Source organism: Penicillium expansum (assembly GCF_000769745.1).
Source record: "Penicillium expansum strain MD-8 chromosome Unknown contig294, whole genome shotgun sequence".
Lineage (NCBI taxonomy): Eukaryota > Fungi > Ascomycota > Eurotiomycetes > Eurotiales > Aspergillaceae > Penicillium > Penicillium expansum.
The window spans coordinates 91,804-116,761 of record NW_015971224.1 but is presented as its reverse complement, the minus strand read 5'-3'; the positions used below and the strand labels follow the sequence as shown (position 1 = coordinate 116,761).

The window sequence follows — 24,958 nt, the reverse complement described above, 5'->3', positions numbered from 1 at the left end:
CAATGATAATGCATCGCCTCGATGAGTGAAATAGAGAGACAAGGGTGTTGAGAGAAATGGAAGGTAGGAAAGAGCAGGGTAGCTGCGTGATGAAAAAAAGAAATCCCCTTCGCCCACTGAATGTGTACGAAGGTACTAACGCCAATCCGTTCTTTGAAGACCCCGGAGCTCACCACGAGACGAGTAATCAAAATGAAATCATCAACCTGGGTATATTGAAGGAAAAAAGGTGAAAGGTAAGGCATGAAGAAAAAGGGTCGCTGAGACGTAGGGAATATGAAGTGAAGGGAATAGAATAGGCAGAGTGATTAAACAGGCTCTACTATGTAGAGCGAGTGGCATTATACAGAAGTGCCCCGGGTGGGGTCCAATCTCCTGCGCGCAGCGAGAATGCTTTTCAACGAGCCCAGCCAGCGCGCGAGGGACTCTTCCTCCGGGGCGCAAAGTCGATAGGTCTTTTCTTCGGCGATGATCTGCATGCAGAACATCTTGGATCTCGACAAAGGGTCCACATCTGCGGCATCAAATACTTGAGACATGGGGATGATCTTGATGGCAGCGTACTCCGCTTCATCCTTGTAGAAGGCCAGACTCTTGGGCCGAAGCACAACCCAGAGTCGTTTCCACTGGCGCACGGTCCCTTGAATGCGTAGCCCCTGCAGGTACCCCTGACAGATGACCCGCTCTGGGTCGCGCAGGATACCCAAGTCTGTTTGTTTGCTGGTGTCTCGGGGTAGAGATGCTGACGGCCGGGGTACTGATTTATCCTCTGGTGCTGAAACGGACAGTGAATGGATGGAGGGCATAGATCGTAGGTGGCTGTTGCGTGCTGGCGCAGGTCCATCGGAGAACTCTGAGTATGAAGTCATTTCGTTGCCCGAGTAATCCTGCATGTAAGGGAGTCTCTGAGCATTTTTGCTGCGTGGGGATAATGCATGGCGTGGCTCGGGAGAGCTGGCGCGGCCAGTGTGATCAAAATCGGAGTGATCGGTTGTCTCGTCAACGAGCTGTTTGTGGATGGCGGGGAGTTCGCGATTTTTGGTCAAAGCTAGGAAAGCTTGCTCCTCCTCATCGCCCGGGGTCACGGCACGAATGCGATTGATCCAGTCCTCGGCATCGCGTTCGGTTGGGGCCTCGAAGCGGTAATTCGTAGATGGGGTAAAGACACCGAAAACATGCCGCCGGGTCGATCGCGGAGACTTGACGGGCGTGACGGCGGTCACTTCAGATAGGGAAATGGAGACTCGGAGACGGGTGGTTTCCTCGTCTTTGTATACGGAAAGGAGGTTCGGTCGGAGGACGAGGTAGGCTGGTTTCCATGAGGCGCGAAAGACATGTTTGTGCTTGACTCGGCGACAGACTCTCCCTGTCTTCAAGACTCGATCGAATTCGAAGCTTCCATTTTCGTTGACTGGCGAAAAGGGATCCAAATTTCCACTGTTGCGAGGCCCTCGGAAATGAGATGAGGGGCCAGGTTCCGGGACTTTGATCGGAGTTCTCCCCTCAGAGAATGAGGGCCTCGTCAGCACTGTATTCATGTTGAGGTTGTGTAGAAGAGAAGAAATGGAAAAAAGGGGGAACCCCACGGTGGTGACTCCATATAGTTTATTGTCATGCGGAGTGTGTGATGATGGGGGGATGACGGGGATGGTCTTGGCCGGAACCAAGCCTTTTGACCCTTCGGCTTCTCGACGAGTTAGGATCTACAATGTGCATGGGAAATTATATGACTTTGATATGCAAGCGGGCGATATATTAGAAGTAACTAAATATATTCTGCTGTTGGAAGTCTCTGGTTTTTTTTTTCTTTTTCCCTTTTTCTCTAGTTTTTTTTTTCGAGTAACCATGCACACGAGCAAAATAAACCTTGTATACGTAGTCCTCTGTAGGTACTATGTACACCGTACGGAGTACATATGTACGGACTGTACTCCGCAGGTAATAGGTGAGATATAGGAGAAGCGATATAGGGGAGAAAAGCGAGAAAAAAAAAAGAAAAAAAGAAAAAGATAACATAAAGATAGCACAATCAACGAAGCAATGTGTTCTGAAAACTTGAGCCGTCCCAAGGTCCAGACCTTAGTTGAGACCCACGAGAATTAAATTTGCAATTTGATTTATTTGGATACAAAGAAATTACAGTTACAATTACAATACCGTATTTACATCACGTGCGTGATGGATGTAGATCTTATATCTGAGATTGGCAGGACCCTGGACCCTGGGTGTATGTATGTACTAGGTACCTATATAGACGCTCTACTAGATATATATTTTATGTACTGGGTACTTGAGCGACTCCATAATAAACACTTAGAAGAGGCTGAATGTGAACAGATGACAGGGTCAGATGTCCCCAAGAGTCGTTACGGGCACTCCTCCGTACTTTCGGGTCCAACGGCCTGAGAAAGTTGGGACATCGATCGTCATGCGCTGACTCTGGAAATTGTATTGGTGAAACAAGTCGGCTCAGGAGGGCTCTGAGACTTTTGAAGTTTTTACAGTGAGGTGGGCAAAACCATTCTAACCAGCCGATACATTCCAGAAAAGCCAAGCATCGATGCCCGTAGTCATTGCCTATAGCGTATATTGCATGTGTGATTACCCCGTAGGGCCGAGCAAGGGTGGATCAAGTGGGCTAGGTACAATAAACTGGACCATCAGATATTCTTTTGAGATCCAGGTACAAGACTTTGTACAACGGTACAATGTACACGAGCACAAGCATACTCCCAGCAGATGGGATCAAAATGATCACACAGAAGCTTTCTTGGTTAGCTTAGGGGCTAATACAAGTGGTACTACCGTTGAAAATCACCTGGCCCCCTAGACCACGCCATAAGAAGCCAATCACGGTTCCGACAAAAGAACAAAGGAGACGCAAGAGAGCATCAAGTCCACTTCAACTGCATATGTAGAGGATATACTCCGTACTAGAAAAAAAAACAATAGGTAAAAGATGTAAACTTTGAAATGTTAGAAGAAGCAAAGAAGCACCGGCCCAGAACAATCGCACAAAAAGTAAAAGATTACAATTAAATACCATACAATACTGGTTCTAGCGCCACTGGACAGTAACTAGGGGTAAAATAACCGTCTTAGGGTGACAACTGAGAGGCCACCGGACTTCGCCAAGACCAGGGAGGCGCAAGCAACCTTTTGGAACCCATCCCATCTTCCAATTCCCCATCTTCTTTCTCCCATCACCCTTCTCCTGTTTTGATGTCCCCGATCTCACCTCTGTGTACCTTGCTGTTCACAGTTGCACGCGTTACTCCCGACGCTCTCCCCATTCATCTACTTTGGGACTGAGAAAGTTGGGGGACGAAAGGAGGCATTCCTCCGGCCACTCGTTTTGCTGTCATTTTCTCCATTTTCACTTCACGAGATCTCTTGACTTTCCGATCTTCCTGTGAGCTATACGGTCCGAATCTGATTTGATCGTGTGCTCACCCTTGTATTTCCCCCTGTCCAAGACGCATTTCTCTTCTGATCACACCTCCGACACGATTTCTCCGCTTCCTCCCTAACGGCCCTGTGCTGTCGCTTGGGCCTGGCAGCTGACCTCTACAATTATTCCTGTGATCTCACCACAATCGCACTCATGAGCTTCATCCATCGCATCACGAAACGGCTGCCCAGTGCGCCGAGTCTGCCGTTGGAAGATGCTCCCAGCGAGAAAGGCCACCGCCATTCTAGATTTGCCTTTTTCCGACGGAGGATTCGCCTAAAGGGCAACTCATCTATTTCTATACCCCTAGGTCTTGTTTTACTATTTCCATGCCTTGTAATTGTGCTTATTCTGCTCCTCTTTGTCCGACACCCTGCCTCTCCTGGGGGGATCCTAATTCCAGCGGGCACTCCGCCTTCTATCCGGTTCGTATCGCCCTCTCAATTGGTAATTGTGTGCGCGATCACTAACCTCCTGCGCTTTACAGAAAAATCAGCGAAAAGCATGATAAAGTCTTTGCTACCGGCTGTATGCCCATTGAGCCTGATCAAATTGCAAAGGCTCCCCGCGCCAATGCCGCCTTCGTCGTCCTTGCTAGAAATAAGGAGTTGGAAGGCGTGATCCAGTCGCTCAAGTCGATCGAGAGACACTTCAACCGGTGGTGGCACTACCCCTATGTTTTCCTCAACGATGGTGACTTCGATGAGGAATTCAAGGCAACGGTCAAGAACTATACCAGTGCGGAGGTTGAATTTGGCAAGATTGACAACAGCATGTGGGGATTCCCTGATTGGGTTGACCATGAGGTTGCCAAAGAGGGCATCAAGAAACAGGGTGATGCCGCCATCATGTACGGTGGAATGGAAAGCTATCACCATATGTGCCGATTCTACTCAGGGTCAGTCTTCAATGGCAGATTTAGGGAATTGGATTACAAAGCTAACTCTGCGATAGACACTTCTACAAGCACCCTCTCCTGATGAAGTACGAGTGGTACTGGCGTTTGGAGCCCGAGATCAAGTACTTCTGCGACATCACCTAGTAAGATACCTACTGTGGCATGTCTTTCTGGTCAATCTGCTGACTCGTTACTCTAGTGATCCATTCCTGAAGATGGCCGAGGCAAACAAGACCTATGGCTTCACAATCGCAGTGAAGGAACTTCGCGAGACTGTCCCCAACATCTTCCGGTATGCCGCTGCTTACAAGCGCAAGAACAACCTCAAGTCCAAAGGTCTGTGGGAGATGTTCCTAGAGCAGCCAGAGCAACCAGAGACTCCCGAGGAGAACAAGCAGGACAAACTGCCCGATGAAATCCTGCAGACCGACGCCGGTGACAACAATTTGAAGGATGTGGACCCAGAGGCCATGGAGGGTGAAAGCTACAACATGTGCCATTTCTGGAGCAACTTCGAGATTGCCCGTCTGGATTGGTTCCGCAGCAAGGAGTATGAGGATTTCTTCACCATGATGGACAGAAGTGGAGGATTTTGGAATGAACGGGTATGCTATATTATGTCTTTGAACTCTGCCAGGGGATCTTTACTGACTGTACTAGTGGGGTGATGCTCCTATTCACTCTCTCGCCGCTGGTGCTCTCCTCGCGCCTAGTGATATTCATTACTTCCGTGACTTTGGCTACCGGCACACTACCATTCAGCACTGCCCAGCCAACGCTCCGGCCCGCCAACTTACCCGTATCCCTTACCTCGAGAAGACTACCGATGATGAGAAGAAACGGATCGAGGAAGACGAGTACTGGGCGAACTTTGACCAAGTCAAGGAGAACGGTGTCGGTTGCCGATGCCGCTGCGACACTGACATTGTCGATGTTGAGGGCAAGCAAGGCAGCTGTCTCAATGAATGGGTGGATGTGGCTGGTGGCTGGGCCTCGCCATAGGTCTTGACGCTGATGCCGTAGTGCTCAGTGCTCGCCACATCTTCCTGCGTCTCCTTTTCCCCTGTCTATTTCTTCGGCTGTGTGTATCTCGTGGGTTTGCCCTCGAGAGTCTCCAGCTGGAGCCTGCATGTTATGTCGGTCATGGGGTTTCCTTTCTGGGCGGCGTTCAACGGATCTGAGCTTTTTTTTATCGGAAGATGGTGTCACCTTTTCCATCATCACTGTTGACACATTCATCAAGCATGCTGTGCCACTGGGACTGGTTGTTGTGATTTATCTCTTGGTTACATTTGGAAGAAAACGTGTGCGTCGTCGGCAGTGGAACATTGGTTCCGTACCTTGTGGGATTCCAAGGCCTTCTCGAAGGGTCTCGGAAAACCCTTATATCCAATGTTTTCTTCAGATTTCATTGCTATATCCTCTGTTCTGCCAGGAGCACAGCTTCATCTCAGTGGTAGGAGACCATTGATTCGGGGGCCGGGAGCAACACCCAAAATAATTCCCGCCGTCTACTTTGACGTCTCTTGGCCTCTTTTTTTCGCCTTACCATCAGCCACTTCTTCCCCAGCTGCTTTTTCCCCTTCCCATCCCCGTGTGCGCAGTTTTTGTGGTTGTCTTCCAGCATGCATTCATGAAATGTACATACCTTTCCCCCCACCCATCCTTGAACCCGTGGCATACATTCACGGGTTGTTTTCTCGCATTGCCCACCTTTGACCCTCGCAAATACCAGATCGAGCATGGTTGTCTATAGAGTATGGAATAATCACTAGGTCAATTACGTGAAGAATGATATCAGTATAATGCACTTTATTTCTTCGGATTTTACTTTGGTTTGGATGTTTCTATTTAAAATAGAGGAGTCGTGATTTCTAGCTGTGCTACTTATAGCTTGAAGTCAGCTCGAAGTAACGCAAGTAAATGTATCATTACCCCAAGAGGCATACCAGGGTTTTGGGCTCAAGATTTCGATTGACCGTACACAGGAGCCCCTCAGAGTCCTCCTCTGTTTCAATCTCGCAGTGTCTCCAGCCTTCTTATCAGCATGGGCATCATACCTAAACTAGGAATCTACGTAGCTCTTCGTCTTCATGGAACAGGGCAGTAGTAGCATAACGACTTAGGCTATCTATAAACCTCGCCCTATAACACAGCAGGATAATACCGAAATTTGCTTAGCCGGTAACCCACAGCCATGCATTTATCTTGATATAGTTCATCATACCCTCGACTTGTGCAGGTCCATTCGCCTTCTCCAAATCGATTGTATCCTGGTGAAGCTGAGCCAGTCTTTGATTAGGTTGCGTTTTCCCGTCAAATCGATAGAACTTCACTTTCTTGCCGATAGCAAGAGCCCCAAACAGTCTTTCCGTTCCCCCAGAATTCGAATTTTCTGAGAGGCGATGAAGGAACTCGCTTTGCATAGTATCATCCCAATCTAGTGATGGAGTGTCACTAGATGGACGCTTGCATAATACTATGAATATCGGGTGTTCAATCCACTCAAATGTCGCTGCAGGTATCTGAAACACTTGAATAACTTGGATGACAGTCCCATCGGGTAGATTATTGTTGGCGAGTATGGGAGCTTTGATGCTCCATTTGTAGCCATCAGAGGGATAAAACCATGAGCCTATGATTGTCTGCCAGACATCTTGGACTGCTGCTTCTAGGCTGTTTGGCTTCATCAACATCATTGTATAGAGGAAGACGAGGTTTTTCTGCAGGGACGGGGTAGAGGCGGCCATGGCTATGATGGTGATGTTGAGCAGGGAGGCTAGTTCAAATCATTCAGAAGAAATCCGTGATTTTCTCACAAACGAACGGCAAAGCCAGTAGTCTTCAAATTAGGACTATTGAGGGGATGCAAGATGGAGCGGTGGATATTTGCTGTGTTGGTTGGGGGTAACCCCATTGCTTTGGCGCCTGCCTCGGTATATACATCGTAGACCGCCATTTACTGCCTTTGATCTATCACTTCTGTCAACACGTAGGGATCGAGAACCTGTGGAATTTGCAGGTAGAGGGTATGTTTGTTTGATCAGTGATAGTACTTTATGCGCTTCACATGTCTTGCTGAAAGGAAAAGTAGATGGGAGTAAGCAAGTGTGTAACCCATCAAGTTCATCTTTAATTTCTATCAAGATCCTGAAAAATATACACAACAGCTCATTTCCCAGCAAGAACTACCAATTGTGTTGCTACTCTATTTAATGTACCCACTGTGGATTCCAGCTGACTTTGCCCGGAATATGTGAAGCCAGGCTCTTCAAAGGTTCCAAGCACCATCGCAACAAGGTCTTTGACTTCAGTCAACCGACCTAAGTCTGTCTGGAGCGTATCTAGTGCCATTCCATAACTCAAGAAGCGGGTTGCAGTGCCTGAGTCTGTTTCTGGCGCAAGAAGACCGACAATTTGCGCACGACTGACACTCAAGTCAAGCTTCTTGTCCAACTTAGCGATATTATTGAGTAGGACATCCAGAAGCATCGCCAATACCGGAACATGCTCGTCCCGAAGCCTATTCTTTGCATCAAGCAGGTGTCGTGCCTTCTTAGGCGTGAGAGTCTCTGGTTCGTCCAGCATGGTGAGTTTCCCATTCAACAACTGGAAATTTCTCCGGTGCACATTTTCCATCTCGGCTGCCTTTTGACCAAGCTCAACGGCGGCCATGTAAACCTCTTCTGTCAGAGAAGAAGCGAATTTCGGCTTTTCAAGAGCTCCTATCCGATAGGTTTCCAGTTTATTGCGGATTGAAGAGTTCGTCAAATGACCGACTGCCTTCAAACTGTCGGTGATTTCCTGGCCACTGCACAACGCAATCACAGTATCCCCTCCTGGATGCTTTTGCATAAATGTGCTTGCGTCGTATACACTCCCCTTGGCCGAGAACCAATAACCGGTCTCTTCCGAGTTGTGTTTTATGAGCTCAGACACGAAGAGCTTATTTGAGCTTGGTTTGGTATCCGGAGTGTGTTCGTCTGGGTCAACACATCTGCGTTCCAGGCGTGCTTTTTCCAACTCTTGATCGACCTCGTACCAGGGCTCGGTCCTGCGCTTGCGACCAAGACCATTGATGGTTGTACTTCGACCAATCCTGAATGAGACAGCAAGGAAGCCGAACACCTTTCGCCGGTGGAATCCAAGTAAGCCATCATTTCCGTGATATGAGGATGTAAAGGTTTTCCAGAGGTCCGTTAATTCCCTATCCTTGGACGCAGCAACGTATTCCGTAACTGACACTTCCTTTATGGCCGCGAGAAACTGCCGCCAATGGATAGGATATGTGGCTCGGACAATTTGCGTTTCTTGGCCGATGCCAGTGAGATATTCGAATCGTCCGGTAAATTCATCCATCATGTGAAAAAATGGATGTGCTGTGCCTGCCGCTCCAACCATATCTTTCACCCAAGGGATTCCTAAATTCCCTACGGTGAGAGTCCATAAGACGGGATCAATATGAGTCTCGTGTGCTCGGTTCGCATTGAGCTTACTGAGAGCCAAGGTGATTTGCTTTAAGAGTGAATGGAGACTTCGTATTGCGTCTTTGAGCGAAGAGGAATCTTTCGCTAAGACGGATCTTTGTGCCTCTATTATTTGATGGAGAATCGGTATAGTCCTGGCGTTTATTTCAATCATAATACCAACGAATGCGTGCTCTTCCTTGGTGCCGATAGTTGGAATAAGCAAATTCAAGTTTTCGAGCGTCACGGCACTGTGTGACAAGCTGGTTGATGTAAAATTGGCTACCACCCCGTCCACGTAGGTGAGAGCCGGGGTTGGTCGCCCAAGACGTCTGCAAACTATTGTCCACGGGATCTCAAGCGATGGCGGTAGTATATCATTATGACTGTCGTATTTCAATGTAAGAGGCTCGTTTCCTTCCATGCGAACAAACACATGGGCTGTCATTCCGAGGATGGTAGCGGCTCGTTGGAGGTACATGTCGGGCAAAGCTTCGGCAGATGCGTCAAGAAGTGGCATTTTGGCGACAGACTCTCGGACGGTCTGCGTCTGGATGAGGCGAGGTAGGTCGGCAGTAAGTTGGTCCCATACTGCATGGGAAGACGGAAGTGTCTTTACTGTCTGGAGAGGTGAAAATCCCGCCTCTCTAGACAGAAAGCCGGCATTCTCGTGTCCATTGCGACGGTTTGTCCGCTCTGCCTCTTCGATTATTCTCTCGCAGGGTGGTGAGGTAGGCTGTGTCTATAGAATATGAGCGCACCAATCTTCATGAATTATTGTAACAAGGTGCATAAATACCTTCGTTCTCACTAATCTGAGAGAAACGAAGAGGAAAATAATCCCAAGAGCCAAGTTAACCCTGTAAAACGAAAAGGAATCATCCTGGGTGACTTTGAATATTGTACTAGAGTTGCCGTCTAGTATCGTGGGTACTGCGCTGACGGGAAACATCATAAGTTTGCAATCAGTTCGACACGGGGTTATACTACCTAAGTCAAGGAGTAACCAAGCACCTTCTTGGGCATCAAGATTTCTTTCCCGTCTGGGAATGTGGCCTCCTTGTGCTGCTAGTGGTCAACAGCCAATGGTTTGGCTGCAGATTTGATGAAGAAACGGTGTGGGCCAGCACTATGAATGTACTAATCAGGAATATGGACCATGCAGTAGTGCTTACCGGTTCTTCACGTGTGCATGATGTAAAAAAACCGCGTACTCCGTACTCCGTATACGGGGTACTATGTTAAAGCTTTCCTAGCGTTGAGCTAGGGTTCTTGCGCTAAGCTCGGGTAAATGTGAAGAAAAACAAAAAGCTGGTACGATCTACATACACGGAGTACTGCATAACTATGTTGTATGTAACCTGAGACAACCACGTATTACGCCGATGTTGTTCCGCTTGCACAAGGAAGATCTTCCATTAGAAAAGTACTGACCTCGGCAGAAGATATCATTTTTAGCTATTTTCTTCCCAGGTTATTATGTAACATAAAGTCCAAAGTAGCATAATGGCGCCGTTAACCTAGATGTTTTATACATATTGTAGTTCGCCCCTTTGTAGCTGACTGTACATGTGTGTATAATGTGAGAGAAAGTGAAATGGAATAAGGTCCGCTACAGCTTAGTGAGCTCCGCCCCAATTTGGTTGAGCATGGCCACATGATCCTTGCCATAAGTGTCACCATTTTTGGCGATCACGTCACGCACCCAAGGCCCCCGAGGGTGAAAGGAAGCCTTAAAAGGCAGTGCCCGCATAACCAGGCCGTAGGTGCATGCAAGTGGGTCAAGGACAATGGGCTCGCCCGTCTCCGCAGACAGGCCAGCCTTGATGTCAAATGACCATAGCATCTGTGCGACGACGATCCAGATAACATTGCGGGCAAAATACCGCCCAGGACAGGTACGTCTTCCATAGCCGAAGGCAGCAGCGGGAAGGTCTTTGAGTGTTTTGTGGTCCTCCTCGAGCCAGCGATCCGGTATGAAATCATCGGGATCCGGGCCGAACACGGCCTTTTCTCGGGAGATTGTCCAAACATTGGGTATGATGACAGATCCCTTGGGAATGGTATATCCATTATAGGTAGTCTCCTCCCTGTTCAAGTGGGGGACGCCCTCGGGACCAGCGGGTCGCCAGCGGAATATCTCCTCGACAATCGCGGTGATGTACGGTAGATTGGGTTTGTCATCTGGAACTGGGAGGCGGCCGTGCCCGACAACGGCATCTAGCTCCTCGCGTGCCTTGGCAACAAAGCCTTGATCTTGTGTGATGCAAGCTACCACAAACCAGATCAAGCTGTCTGTGGTGCCATCCAGCGCGGCGTCGATCATAGTACCAAGCTCAAATGCTAGCTCGTTTAAGGGCATATCAAGGTTATCCTTTTCGACAGTCTTCTTGAGATGCTTTGATATATTCCAGGCGTCCGACTCCTGGCCCCGCCGAAAGTTCTCGTCACGCAGATCATACTTGGTCTTGTAGTGATTCTCAGCCTTTGCCTGCCATGGGGCTAAGAAGCCCGGCAGATTATTAAGCACAGGGAACTGGTCAACAATGTGTGCGCCAACCTGGATAAACTCGGAAAACTCTTCGTTGAGTTTAAAAACGGTGCGAAGTACCGGGTCGTTGTAGTCTTTGACACGAAAGCCATATAGCAACGTGTGGATGATACTAGCGACGGCGCGTTGGAAATGTCCTTGGACCTCAGCACCAGCGCCACCCGCATTCTCTAGCAGATCATGCATCAATTGCTGTGATTCTAGAGTCTGGAAGGGGAGATAGGTGGCTGCTGGCGTCGCGTTTAACACCGAGACCTGTAACCTCTGATGTTGTCGAAATTGATCGGTATAATTCATCATGAGGATGTTGAGTCCTTTTAAGGCCAGCTCAGTTGCCAACTACAAGTTACTATTAGCCAATTATTGCACATGCATGTTGGGGGAGTAGAGCCTTGCAAAAAGACGAGGTCGGTCAGAAAATATGGCTCCACGCTTCGCTAGCAGTTCGTGGGCTACTTCAGACGTAGACAAAATGATGACGGGCTGTCCAAGCATGTTGACATGAACAATTGGTCCATACTGCTTGCTCCATTCGCGATATGTCTGCCAGCCGTGGGACTTAGGAGCTTGGTGGACATTGCCAATTATCGGCAATGGCTTGGGGCCCGGCGGGAGGGGCAAAGACGACGTTGATCTACGTCGCGTGACGATATAAACGCCTATTAACAGCCCGGCAACGGCTATGAATGTTGCTAAATGCATGGTCGAAATTGAAAGAATACACAACCAGATCTAGAGTGTCGGCGGTGGAAGTAGGTTTAACTACTCTAGATGGGTTGGGAGGAAAGAGCAACTAAACGCAATCATGCAATAATTGACTCCAGTCTCTGTTCGAGGAGTATGCTAGAAGCCTGGTAAGTAACTAGTCGATATTGTATGAGCCCATTGTAGGGAATTGGCGCAATTAATTGGGTGCTGAAACTTCGGGGTGCAGGGGTGCAGGGGTTCAGTACGAGACGCCACGTACTCCTTTCATCTCCGTACAACTAAGGGCCAGATTCGACCAGTTATACTTCCAAACAAATTATCCTCGTGTCATCAGGATATTCATTGGATGAGGATGATTGTCCGTGTAAAAGAAATATCGGCCAAGTGAGGTGTCCTAAGGCTAATGTTAATAGACTTCGCAGATAACCACGGGTACTACCCGTCTTCCCGGGACCACCTTCCAGATTTGGGAACTCCGCTGAACTACAAGGATCTGATATGTGCGCTTTAATTAAATACATTGACCAATTACTTGAAAAAAATATTCTTTTTGGCTGTTTTCTGTCGAATTGCTGATCACATGAATGTTGCCCGGGCTTTCTACGCACTAATTCCGATACCCATCTACTAGTACGGAGTAACTAGTATCATCCTTGTCTTAAATAAATAGCCTACTAAGCTTTACCGCGGATATGATAAAATAATGTGTTGATTAAAGTTTGATTGTAATTAAAAGGAACTAGCTACAGCAATGTCTTTGCCAACATGTAACGTTGCCCACTGGTTGTTGAAGCCGAGGACTTTGAAGGCGGCCCACAGCTAACTCCACCCAAAAGATCAATGTAAACGTGCACGTTGTTTTTCATTGGTTAGCCAGTGTAGAAGACTCACTATCGAGTGAAGTGGAAATTATTCGTTAGCCCTTCAAGGTCCCAAAGGATCCGAGGGCGTTGAAACAGTGGGTTAAAAAAAGCGGTTCGTGCATCGACAATCATTACATGTGGAGGATCGTAGGTAAGCCTCGATTGTCGGATCCCAAATTTCTAGATTTCTATGATACTTGACATGTGCGCTATATATCGTGTTATTTCTGTATTGAAGAGGGGTAAAAATGTTCAATTCAAAACAATATCTTACACGTATTGCTTAACAGTCAACACTCTAGGATCGTACGGTGGCTTACGTATATCCCCGAGCTCCTGTAGCTCAACGTAGTCGTGCGTGTGGACCTGGGTGCAATCTGAGTTTGAGGTAGTGGTTCCTCCCAAGTTGGTTTTGGATACCGAAAGCTTAGACTTGGTGTGTGATGAGGTTAGCAGTCCAAAGTGGCTGCGCAAGAAGCCTGCATGTTTGGTCCAGAATACATGAATGGCAGGCGTACAGCTGACCATAAGGACGACGGCACTTTCGATAACACTAGTTGTGGGCTTGTCAGTAAGAGGCTCACAGGGGATTGGGTGGGGGTCAGGGGCCGGCGATATTGATGTTGACAAACTTACGTGACAAGCAAAGCATTGGCAAAGTTGGTAGAAGATTCCACGGACTGCGCTTTCTGAAAATACAAACCCAATGCGCTAGCTGCGATGGCACTATTGATTATCACGGTCAGGAAATTCGCTCAACTCAATAGGGGAGAAATAGCCGAGCTTACAGAAGACCCGTAGCAAAGGCAAACGCCACTCCAATCTTCCTACGAAGCGGCATCTTAAGATTCACGATGATTGGAATCGGAAGAACGAATGCGATGACATCGATAGCGAGTGATATAGAGCCACGGGCAATAGTCGCGTTGGTGAGGGCGCTGACGCATGAAAACAAGAATGGTGGCGTTGGCTTGTGAAGATCCGGGCTGCACGAGATGCCTGCATACAACAGCGTAACCAAACCGCCCAAAGTTCCGACGACGATGAGGAATATACAGGTCCAGCGCAACCAATCCTTGATTCCAAAGATTCGAATGAGCATGAAAAGCAAAGGCAACTTCGCGCTGTAAATTGCACTGTTGCCTGAGGCTATTCCAACCGCAACAAGCTACGAGGAAACATTAGTAAATAGCCTGAGGCAAGGGAATATCTCATATAGTAGTTATCGCAGCCATACCCTTGTAAGATGTTCGATTGTTACATCGTTAGGGTTCGAATTCAACACTATTTTGAACGTGGTCAGTCTTTCATGTGTGAGCTCATATCTCAGATTAGTAGAATTCTTACCATCAAACAGCAGGGAGAAGGTGACAGAATTCCATATCAGAAACAGGAGCGAGAGTACGCATAAGTCTGCCAAGGTAAGCTTAGCTAGCCATCGAAATTCCCACCAAAACCACAAAAGCCATACGTACAATCATCAACATGAAGCTTTTGATTGTGATTGAAATTAGTCCAAAGCCGTAGTGCAATAATGCTGCCAGATAGTGCACACAGAGCGCTAGCTAATCCCACGAAGACTGAAGGCTTCAAGGCGGATGGTTGTACAATGGCTGCAATAGGGTTCGTGCTTTCCATTGTATTGCTTGAGCCAAGAGGTCAAACGTATACATATAATTGTTGGTCGTTGGAGATTTCAGTAGATCGTATATTCGAGGAAGAGCCAAATTGAAGAAGAATTGGATTAATTAGTCCTGGGTGCAAAGCGTAATTCGCAATATCGACATAACGGGTGGTGAGTTATCCAAGGTTGGTACGGAGTACTTAGGTACCTACTAGTATCAGCGGGGGTTTTCTCTTTTCGTAATTTCTACCCCGGCTCAGAGCTAGGCAAGTTTCAGCAAGGGTGCGTTATCTTGATACAGTAGGCGGTTTTATATCATGCACATGTGAATACATAACTATATAAGCGCTACTCCGTATGGATTACTACGTTATAGTTTAATATATAACGTGCATATACTCCGTATACCTGCAGATAACACGTAACTACGTACTCGTATTTCGTACTTTATCTCTTATCCTAAATGTCTCGTCTTAAGGCATACATTGATTCATCACCTCAAGCGAGACCGAGGATATGATTAGTACCAAAATACATTTTATAAATTGCACTGGAGAAATCACATATATCTGAAGATTGCATGATTAGGAAGAGCGAAACAATATACAGATTTGTCCTGCAGCATATTCCTGATCAGCATGCGCTAGATACTAGCTTAGGGGCGAAAAACCAGGCACTAAAGACACCCTAGCAAGTAAAGAAATGCAAGGTCATACACAAAGAAATTAGTGGATCTACATACATACAATTTATACAAAGTTTTGTGCCGTGTGAGTGGTGTTGATATTATTCCCCGAAGCGGAGTACCCATTTTGGTCCTCCACCTGGTCCCACAGGTAATGATGTCGCTTAGTTATTAGAACTAGTAAAGAGCAATTGGCATGTAACAGAAATTGTGTGTATCGCGTTCTATGTTTGCCTGTATCCATATGCCAACAGCGGCTTTCTTACATGCATATAGTAAGCGCTCATGTCTCTCCTTCAAACTTTATGTACTAGTTAGGAAATTTTTGTCAAGAGCCTAAAAAGGAGCTCATATTTACAGGTAGCTCGAGATGACATATCATTTGTCTACACCGCATCTCGGAATGAGTTCCAAGTAGCAGCCCAATTCTATATGAGCCCACCTTCGGCCGAATATACATGTCGCATATATAACGTCTATCCCAGAGTTAGCGATAATGTTGGCAGTCGCAACTTTACATCAGATATGGCTCCCTTAGACCAGAAGAGACCAGACACCTGGTTGTACCCGCAAAGTCACCAATTCGCCCACCAACACCAACACACAATCAAGCCTACCATTCCGGCACCGCCTACGCCTGCTCTAGCTCTCATGAACCAGGTGGTCAACCGTAATTATATTAGCGAGGCTACTCGGCAGGTTACACGTCTTTCTGAAGCCATTGGACAAGATGAAGTTACGCGAGAGAAGCTGTTGCACGCCTTAAACCTTTCCGGAGGAGAATGGTGTCAAAATGCCATACAACAGAAGCTGAACACATCGGCCTGGGTTTCCGACGTGAGCAATGATCACTCGCCTTTTGAGTATTCATTGGCTCTGTCTCAAGAGACTGGAGCATCTGAGCTGCGATTCTTGATCGAGGCTCAGCCCGAAGAAAATAGCATAGCCGCCCTCCAAGAAAGTACTTCGCGCTTGACCGACAACATAGCGACAGAGTACGGCCCCACAAAGGTCGCCCTGGACCGCCTGAACCTCGTCCAGGATCTGTTTCTCCCCTCAGATGCTGAAGGTAATCTAGCCTCATGGCACAGCTTCGCTACCTCGAATACACTGGAAAAGTGGAAGATTTACCTAAATCCACTAGCCTCCGGGAGGGAAAACGCCTTCAACGTGACCCGAGAGGCTCTGGGGCGCTTGGGGTTAGCCAGATCGTGGAAGTTATTGGAGAGCATCATGACCAGCGACGACTATCCCATCTATTTCTCTCTCGGCTTGTCGCCGAACCCCGAAGACGCCGAAGTCAAGGTATACGTTGCACACCGTGGTGCGTCTGCAACACAAATCGCGGAAAAGCATGTCAAAATGGACCCCAATTCCAGCGTCCACGCTATCGAGTTGTTCTACTCAATTATGGCGGGTGGCTCGCTTGGGCCGTACCGTGGAAAACCTGGGCTGTCCTGTTTCCATTTCAAGAACGAAGACCCATCTCGGCCCGCGGCCCGTACGGTTCTCTACCCAATGGACAGCTACGTAGCAAATGACGCCGAAGCACAAGAGCGCATCGAAACATACATGGATGCCATTTCTGCCCCTCAGCTCTACCGAGAGAGGTATAGAAATGCCATCAGCGCCGTGCAGCGCCGGCCATTGGAGACTGGTCGCGGCATCCATAGCTGGGTGAGTATGAAGGAGAAGCTGAACGGCAAGCGGTCCAACACGTTCTATCTCTCAGCCGAACTATATGGGTGCCTTGCTGATCACAGTCCATCGAATGGGGGCTACTGAAACACATTTTCAGGCTGCAGAGTTGGCTCGGGTAGTTCACGAAATTTACGAAATAGCCGGGATGATAGACGATGAAATGCGCTATGCTAGTTCTTTGCTTTAATTTTTCTGGAAATTTGTTTTAAGAGCATAGAGAGATACATATCCACCGGATAATACGTGGCACTAGATAATTTTCCCCTTCTATCTTAGTGCTCAATACGACAAGCTCATTTTCTAGGTTGGTGGTTAACAAGAATAGTCGGCCGCGTTTGCAGCCTGGTGAGGTCTTTTGAGTTGGTCTTTTGAGCTGGTCTGTTGAGCTGGGCTTTCCCTTTGTTTCGTGGCCTGATCGATGGCTTGCCTTCCCCATCATACAAGGCGATGATCTCTTCGTTCAGTACATATTCTTCAGGATCTTCTGCGGAAAGCAGATCTTCACTGTCATGCACGGTTCGGGGAGTGTCTTCCTGCGGTCTATAAATGTAGATACCCTCTGCCTATACCATACCTATGGCAGCTTTATTTATCTCCTGATATCACAGGTTAATAGAAAAGTCGCTTGCACAAAGTATGCTTTTTTACCGCCTTCCTTCACAACATCTAAAAAGATGTCACAAGACCGTACGCAACACATTTACAATAATAGTAAATAAAAAACAAAAACATACAACAGTGAGGATTCGCTGGTGGTCACCCACCCAACTACTAACTCACCGGCGTGTGGCTTAAGTACGGCTGAGCGGACGGGAAGCCCTGTTTTCCACACCCTATGGTCGTATGTATCATGCTACGGATAGGAGAAAACCACATAGCAAGGCTAGTAAAAGGTTATACATAGAAAAGTCTCTTGCACAAAGTATGCTTTTTCTGCCGCCTCTGGCTATAAAACTGAAAAGGGGGATGAAGAGAAATCACACGAAAGAGACACTTATTAAGTATCTGGACAGCGACGTTTGCGGCTAGTGGAAGCCGTGGGTAAAGGAATAGGGTTCTCAGTCTCGTTCTTGGGTCGTTGGAGGATGTCATCATTTACACACTTCAGGTCAGACCCCACCTGATCTTGCGTCTTTTTCATGACAAAATCGATTGCATCGTTCTACTTTGAATTCGTGAGGCCTTGAATGCCAACTGACTTGAGCAAATAGGAGTAGAAGAAGAGGTCGTTCGTTTCTTCGCAAGAAACAATCCAGTGACCGGAGATCGTAATTGACTCTTGAGTCACAGTAGCCAGAAGGACCCTAACAACACTGTCGAATGACTGTTGGGCATATTCCTTTCCCCTTGCCCGGGCAGTAAGGTGCCGAAGGTTGTTGAGCATGTTTGTGGCGCTGTTACTGTTTTGGATTTGGGCGTCTGCACCACCCGAGTCACCTCTAACTTCCAACGTGAAGAAAGGAAATATAGTGGAATGCATCTAGTCAAGAGGCGCAGCAATGGTGCCTAATTCGTAGAGGACTGCTGTGTAGTCTCTGAAATCGGCTGATTGGAGTCCAATCGTCAAGTCAGGTCAGGGAGGTGTGATATTGCTTCATTGGCCCACAAACTGCGCCTTGAACACGACATGTATTTTTGAAACTGGTAGGAGGCCATGCATATTGATGAGAGCGGGGACGATGATCGCTCGAATCGTGGCCTTGTTTCCTGGGACAAGTAGGCATTGATCAAATGCCTTACTTGTATCTGGTGAAAGGGCCAGCAGCCCTTTTCGCTTAGCCTCCAGTGTCTTTGATATTGTTTTATACTCCGCTGATACCTCATGGGACCACGTAATCTCTCTTGCCTCCAGCTCTGTCGTTGCGGGAATGATGAATGTGAGGAGAGGGAAAGAGCATCCTGGCCGATTTGCATATATTTTTCACATTATATGATCACTCTGACGTATGCCAGGAGAGTTCCATTGGGCTAGATCTCACCAGGATTATATAGATATGTTGCCAAGCCTTTTGTGGACCATTCCACGATCCACTCCTGACTAAGATGCTCCATCATCCCCAGGGCCGCTATCCCATCCGCTATCCCATCGCTATCCCATTCGTTATCCCATCGCTATCCCACCTAGTGCATGTCGTCGTACCTACAGAGTAGCTACTTGTGGTCACGTCTGGACTCTATCGTCGATCTTCGGGTATTTGGGCTTAAACAGCCCCTGGAATATTTTGTTTAGCTCCATCTGTCGTGATTACGATGACAACACAGCAATCCCCTTTCCATTGTCACTTTCCCGGGTGTGGCCTAAGCTATCGACGGAAGGAACATCTGACCCGACATGCTAAAACCCACACTCAAACAGATCGTTTCGAATGCTCCTTCTGTGAGCGTGTTTTTGCCAGGAATGACACGCTACGACAGCATGTCCGCACTCATCATAAAAACAGAGAGCTACAATACTCCAGGGCAATTCGAGCTTGCACCTATTGTCGCTCACGACGGTCAAAATGCGACGGACAGTTTCCCTGCGGCGCGTGCTTCCAGCGAGAAATTCAATGTTCATATACCCAAAACTCACGGGGCCGGGCATTGGAACAGAATAGGCCTCCAAATCGCCGCCCAAGCCCCATACCTTCCCTAGAATCGGACGATGAATTTTATTCTCCTCCGACAGAATCAGTGGGCCCTATCCAGCGTTCCGAAACTATTGAAAATAGCCCATGTAGAGTTGCGCCATATGTTCAGGCTTATTTCAACAAATTTCACCCAAAATGGCCATTCCTACACCCGGCGACATTCAATCTCGACAATGAGCTGCCTTTTCTTGCTCAGTCAGTGGTGATGATGGGCTCGTGGGCGATGATGGAAACCAATACGCAAAATACCGCAAAAGACCTACATAAAAGACTGACATCGTCGATATACGAGCAAAGAGTCAGTTCATTTCTTTCCGCTATCTCTCCACATTATTGATATTGTTACTAAAGAGCCAGCTAGGGGAAATGGGACATATATAATCACCGTGACGAATCAAGCCTGCAAGATTATGCATCCGGTCCCACACCATGGCCGATGGCAACATACCAAGGAATCCTGTTACACCTCATATTCTCCCTCCTCCTCAATCGCGACCAGTTAGATCTGCAATTGACTCAACTCCCTGAGATTCCCTCTCAGCTTCTCGTTTCTCTCGTGCGCACCTGTTTGAAGCGGCGCATGTTCTTCTATCCCTCAATACTGGCGCAATTTAGGCCAGGGGTTGATCCTGATGTTTTCATCTGGCTTGGCATTGAGGAAGTCAAGCGTTTTGACTTGTCCTTGTATAGAGTGTGCAGGCATTCCCGGGTACGCGATGCCGAACTCTTGGGAGACGCGCTCAATTACGGTCCTCGGCGTGGACCACAGTCACCAAGTAAAAGCCTTCTTTCTCTGACAGACCTACAATTTGCGGTGCCGGACAGTGATGACCTCTGGCATGCTACTTCAGACTTGGCTGTGAAAATCGCAAGAAACGAAGCCGCGTATACCCATGAGAATACTGAAGAATATTGGATTTCTCAGACTGCGCAAGTTCTGCAGCCTCGTGAACAATTTCGGTGGATATAACGATATTTCAATCGCAAAGGTGTTGCCGTGTGTATACATACTTCCCTAAGTATATCTAGAAAAGTACACTTTGCATTATGTTAGCGCTTTTGTATATCGTACATATTAGAGTTTGCTTAGTACTATTATTCATTCTCCTTTTAGAATCTCCTAAGGCTATAACGCCGAGAAGAGATATCTGTAAAAAAAAAAAGAAATCCAAGAAGACATCCAAAAGAAATATCGGGGTGTAATCATCCCTTGGGCATTGTTCGGGTACGCTCATCGCTATCCCATCGCTATCCCATCGGCATCCCAGTGAATTCGCGTCTGGTTGATGGGAGGGCGGTATCCCATCGTGATCCCAGATTGTAAATTCCAGCTTTACTTTCATCCCATCCAGATTATTTACCCATAGCTTTAGTCATGACTTTGAAAAGATAGAACCTTTTCAGGTCAATATAATTTCCTTATAAACAGTACTGTATCCATTAATCTAAAGAACTACATATCTCTCTCGCAATCTTTCTCTGCAGAGCAGCATCGATTAATTTGCATGATTTTGCACAACCAATCGCAATGACTGAACATCTTAAAGGAGACGGTGGTGAATCGGGAACGCTGCCCGCGCTGGAGGCTCACACCTCCAGCTCTATCATATCCCAGCTCAGTACGAACCACGCTGGGTCTTGCGATATGGAAGAGGAGAAGGAGGAAGTGAGAGCCATCACTGGGGTCAAGGTTGGTTAAATTGATATAATTGGTCTTTTCGTAACTAATATTGAAAACATCAGTGGATTTTGGTTGTGACTGCTATCTTGTCCAGCCATATGCTCTTCGCTCTCGATAATACCATTGTGGCTAATATTCAACCGGTCAGTACCTTTGAATTAGGTTAATGACCAATCAATGCTAACGTATCCTGAATCACTAGGCTATTGTAGCGCAATTCAATGAAGCTGATCAGATTTCATGGCTCTCTGTCGGGTAGGACTCCTATCACATTCGGGTTAAAAATTGAATATTTCTCACTGATCGATTTTCCTTGCAGATTTACTCTTTGCTCTTCTGCAACCGTGCTTCCTTGGTCCAAGGTGTACGCGACTTACAATGCCAAATGGCTTTATATCGGGGTAAGTCAATGAGGTTTGATTATCTCATGCGAGGTAGGCCATCTCTGATCATGATTTAGTGCGTCATTCTGTTTATGGCAGGTTCCGGTCTGTGTGGGGGTGCTCCGAACATGAATTCTATGATCGTTGGCAGAGCAATGGCTGGCGCTGGAGTAAGTCAATGTCGCACTAATTAGATATTGCAACCCTAAATACTGATAAAAATTCTCAGGGAAGTGGCATGTACTTCGGTGTCTTGACACAATTGTCCGTTAATACGACAGTGTCTGAACGTCCCTTCTATATTGGATTGACGTACGTAACTCGCGGCTTGGCTCTATATACGTGCTGATTATTTTACCCCTTGTATAGTGCTGTCTCATGGGGTATCGGAACAGTCACCGGTCCGGCCATTGGAGGCGCATTCGCTGAAAGTTCCGCTACCTGGCGTTGGGTATGTCTTTAGCAATCTCGGGGATATTAAATCATATTGTACTAACTATACCCAGGCCTTCTACATCAATCTTGTTATTGGAGCAGCCTTCGCCCCGGTATATCTCCTTCTCCTACCTTCATTCGAGCCCCTCCCAAATGCCACCTCTAAGGAAAAGGCAATGAATATCGACTGGGTTGGCAGCGTCCTTTTTATAGGTGCTTTAACTACCTTAATTATGGGCATTGACTTTGGAGGTGTGGAATGGCAATGGGGCAGCGGTCAGTCAATTGCTCTCTTTGTGGTGTCAGGCGTGCTCTTCGTCGTATTTGGGGTACAGCAGACCTTCTTCATCTTTTGCAATGAGCAAACCCGACTGTTCCCGATTCACTTCCTCAAAAGACGCTCCCTGTTGCTTTTATTTATTCTCAACAGTGAGTTAGCCCCCCGTCCAAAGGTTCTTTGGTGTGTTCCACTAATTCATATCCTCTATCCAGCGAGTGCCAGCAGCGGGCTGTTTATTGCGGTTTATTACATCCCATTATTCTTCCAGTTCACACAGGTCAGGATAGCCACTTTTATATTCATGCAGAAGTTATGGAAGCTAATACTATTGCAGGGAGATACGGCCATCCACACGTCGTTGCGTCTTCTACCTTTCGTGCTGGTCCTTATCTTCACGATCATTGCAAACGGCCACATGATGTCTAAGTTCGGGTACTATATTCCATGGTACTTCTTCGGTGCCGCCTTTGAGCTGATCGCCGCCGTGTTGATGTGTATGTTTCCTGGAAATCAGTCCTTCTCCCCATTGCAAATTCGCGGTGCGCATAGACTGTATACTAATTAAGACTCAAATTTAGATCGCGTCAAGGCCGATACCTCTGCCAGTGCAATATACGGATACACAGCTCTGATGGCCTTGGGCGTTGGTGCCTACAATCAGGCAGGCTACAGTGTGGTGCAGGCAAAGGTTCCGAAAGCTGAGATCCCATGGGCCTTGGGCTTCATGATGGTTTGTAAGTGAACCCCAATTTTTCTGGTTCTTCTTTGCCTCAGAACTAATATTCAATGAACTAGCCCAACTGGGAGGCATTGTCTTAGCCTTGGGCATGGCAGGTGCTATCTTCGTCAACAAGACAACAAAGGAACTTCTACAGTTGCTCCCGGATTCCAATCCTGCTGATGTCAAGAATTCCATTGCGGGAACTTCTAGTGGATTCTTCAAGACCCTAACGAAGTCGCAGCAGACCGCAGCTCTGGATATTATTGTTTCCGCCATCGATGATGTGTAGGTTCCTCTTCTTTGCTGAATAATTTATTCGCCGGCGGTGCTTAATGACTCACTCAATTGCTAATGTTTTCATACCAGATATGTTCTTTTAATCGTTGCCGGTGCGCTCGGTGTCCTCCTCTCGCTCTTCTTGAAGGTGAGTTTTTCCGTGGTCTACTATCACAAGTACCACTAACAATTTTCTATCTAGCGTGAGAAGTTGTTCATGGAAGCAGCAGCCGGTGGTGCTTAGAATTTATATTTCAAAGCTTAAGTGAGAGATTCATCTGCTGCCATATCCCAAATTGTCTGTTCGTGGCGGAGGAGTTTTCCTACCATATAGTGACTAGATTGCCATGATCCCAGTTTAATTCTTCTTTTGTTAGGCTTTGAACAATAGGGCTATTAGTTTATAATTTATCATAGGACCCATTTTCTTCTTACATATATCACAGGTTATACTTGGAAAAGTCGTTTGCATAAAGTATGCGTTTTTTACAGTCTTCACATACACCTAAAAAGACATCACAAGGCCGCAAAATCCGCCGACTATTCTTGTATCGGATAGAGAAAGACTACCGGCACACTGTGATCATGGCTGAATCGGTTATATTTTTGCCGTGGGTATACACAGGCTGCTGAATAGGTTGAATCGAAATCCTGAGTAGCACATCACTCCATCATTATACTGAGAGTATTGTAAAAGCCAGGGAATTAAGCCGAATGACGGGCTGTGGTACTAGAGCACAAAAGAACTAGTGCCCCGTGCTTTGGATTATACAGTACCGATCGATTAGATTTCTTGAACATAATGCGCATTAAATTGTAAATTCCCGACTCTTTTTCACTCCCTTATACATTCGAATTTTCACGAAGTATCTGATATTTAGAGGGCTGACTCGCAGACTATGATTAACATGTAGGTGTAGAGGTATAATATCCTGCTTTATGCTCATCAAAGGCGCCTAGTGCTTCCTCGAGGTGGATCTTGGTATGAATATTCTAATTCATCTTCAGAGCTGCTGGATGAGGGGTTAAAACAAATGGCCCTATGAGGCTGGCGTTTTCCTCCATTTTACATACGACTATTCCCGCCCTTATGTACCACATCGAAGGGTACCGTGGCCGCATTATTAAAATCAAGCTCTTTACGCTGCAGCTGGGTGTATGCGCCTTAGCTTTAGCTCGAGGGTAGAACCGCAGCAATCACTGATCTCTATGACGTTGGAGGGTAAAATTGTGAGGGAGTTTAATTTCAATTCTCAACCACGGCCGTAAGAGGCGCTTAGCTTCATCATTTTGCTTAATAATTGGCAGACCGAAATTCAATCAACATCTAATTCTCTTTTTGGTCACATTTAGTGCCGTCAGCGGGTGACAGATGATCCGAGTGTGCCACCCACTTGTTCTAGGCTCGATAGGTAGCCGTAAGCCGAAAGTATTATAGCAAACCTAGAATTAAACCGTGAGAGGCAGAATTGGGACAGTCAAGTGAAACTTAGATGACCAAAGTCTAGATCAAGTTCGTTGTAGTCTAACCATAAATTAGGTTTATGTGGCTATCCACAAATTCCCGTGTAACCTAATAACCCTTCTCCACTCTTGCAGGCCATC

The 24,958-nt window shown here is 47.0% G+C and overlaps 8 protein-coding genes across 8 annotated transcripts; 4 read left to right on the top strand and 4 right to left on the bottom strand.

Moving 5' to 3' along the window:
- Positions 1-341: 341 nt before the first annotated feature.
- PEX2_086970 (PH domain-containing protein) lies at positions 342-1,538 on the bottom strand (the record flags this gene model as incomplete). The annotated part of the gene is made up of 1 exon (XM_016745967.1): positions 342-1,538. The coding sequence occupies one exon, from the start codon at positions 1,536-1,538 to the stop codon at positions 342-344; it is 1,197 nt and encodes a 398-aa protein (XP_016601572.1).
- A 2,066-nt stretch (positions 1,539-3,604) lies between these two features.
- Positions 3,605-5,351, top strand: PEX2_086960 (glycosyltransferase family 15 protein; the record flags this gene model as incomplete). The annotated part of the gene is made up of 5 exons (XM_016745966.1): positions 3,605-3,876; positions 3,939-4,349; positions 4,406-4,492; positions 4,549-4,954; positions 5,010-5,351. 5 exons carry the CDS (start codon positions 3,605-3,607, stop codon positions 5,349-5,351), a joined length of 1,518 nt encoding a protein of 505 aa, XP_016601571.1.
- A 1,175-nt stretch (positions 5,352-6,526) lies between these two features.
- On the bottom strand, positions 6,527-9,335 carry PEX2_086950 (Cytochrome b5; the record flags this gene model as incomplete). Its single annotated transcript, XM_016745965.1, has 2 exons — positions 6,527-7,128; positions 7,571-9,335. 2 exons carry the CDS (start codon positions 9,333-9,335, stop codon positions 6,527-6,529), a joined length of 2,367 nt encoding a protein of 788 aa, XP_016601570.1.
- A 1,092-nt stretch (positions 9,336-10,427) lies between these two features.
- PEX2_086940 (Cytochrome P450, E-class, group I) lies at positions 10,428-11,552 on the bottom strand (the record flags this gene model as incomplete). Its single annotated transcript, XM_016745964.1, has 1 exon — positions 10,428-11,552. The coding sequence occupies one exon, from the start codon at positions 11,550-11,552 to the stop codon at positions 10,428-10,430; it is 1,125 nt and encodes a 374-aa protein (XP_016601569.1).
- A 1,655-nt stretch (positions 11,553-13,207) lies between these two features.
- On the bottom strand, positions 13,208-14,575 carry PEX2_086930 (uncharacterized protein; the record flags this gene model as incomplete). Its single annotated transcript, XM_016745963.1, has 6 exons — positions 13,208-13,490; positions 13,574-13,663; positions 13,726-14,105; positions 14,175-14,221; positions 14,285-14,350; positions 14,413-14,575. The coding sequence occupies 6 exons, from the start codon at positions 14,573-14,575 to the stop codon at positions 13,208-13,210; spliced, it is 1,029 nt and encodes a 342-aa protein (XP_016601568.1).
- A 1,196-nt stretch (positions 14,576-15,771) lies between these two features.
- On the top strand, positions 15,772-17,031 carry PEX2_086920 (Aromatic prenyltransferase, DMATS type; the record flags this gene model as incomplete). The annotated part of the gene is made up of 1 exon (XM_016745962.1): positions 15,772-17,031. One exon carries the CDS (start codon positions 15,772-15,774, stop codon positions 17,029-17,031), a length of 1,260 nt encoding a protein of 419 aa, XP_016601567.1.
- A 2,166-nt stretch (positions 17,032-19,197) lies between these two features.
- Positions 19,198-19,914, top strand: PEX2_086910 (uncharacterized protein; the record flags this gene model as incomplete). The annotated part of the gene is made up of 1 exon (XM_016745961.1): positions 19,198-19,914. One exon carries the CDS (start codon positions 19,198-19,200, stop codon positions 19,912-19,914), a length of 717 nt encoding a protein of 238 aa, XP_016601566.1.
- A 1,191-nt stretch (positions 19,915-21,105) lies between these two features.
- On the top strand, positions 21,106-23,597 carry PEX2_086900 (Major facilitator superfamily domain, general substrate transporter; the record flags this gene model as incomplete). The annotated part of the gene is made up of 14 exons (XM_016745960.1): positions 21,106-21,267; positions 21,321-21,401; positions 21,461-21,513; positions 21,578-21,659; positions 21,719-21,811; positions 21,871-21,953; positions 22,011-22,092; positions 22,148-22,505; positions 22,569-22,633; positions 22,691-22,850; positions 22,935-23,090; positions 23,152-23,362; positions 23,444-23,501; positions 23,556-23,597. 14 exons carry the CDS (start codon positions 21,106-21,108, stop codon positions 23,595-23,597), a joined length of 1,686 nt encoding a protein of 561 aa, XP_016601565.1.
- Positions 23,598-24,958: the final 1,361 nt, after the last annotated feature.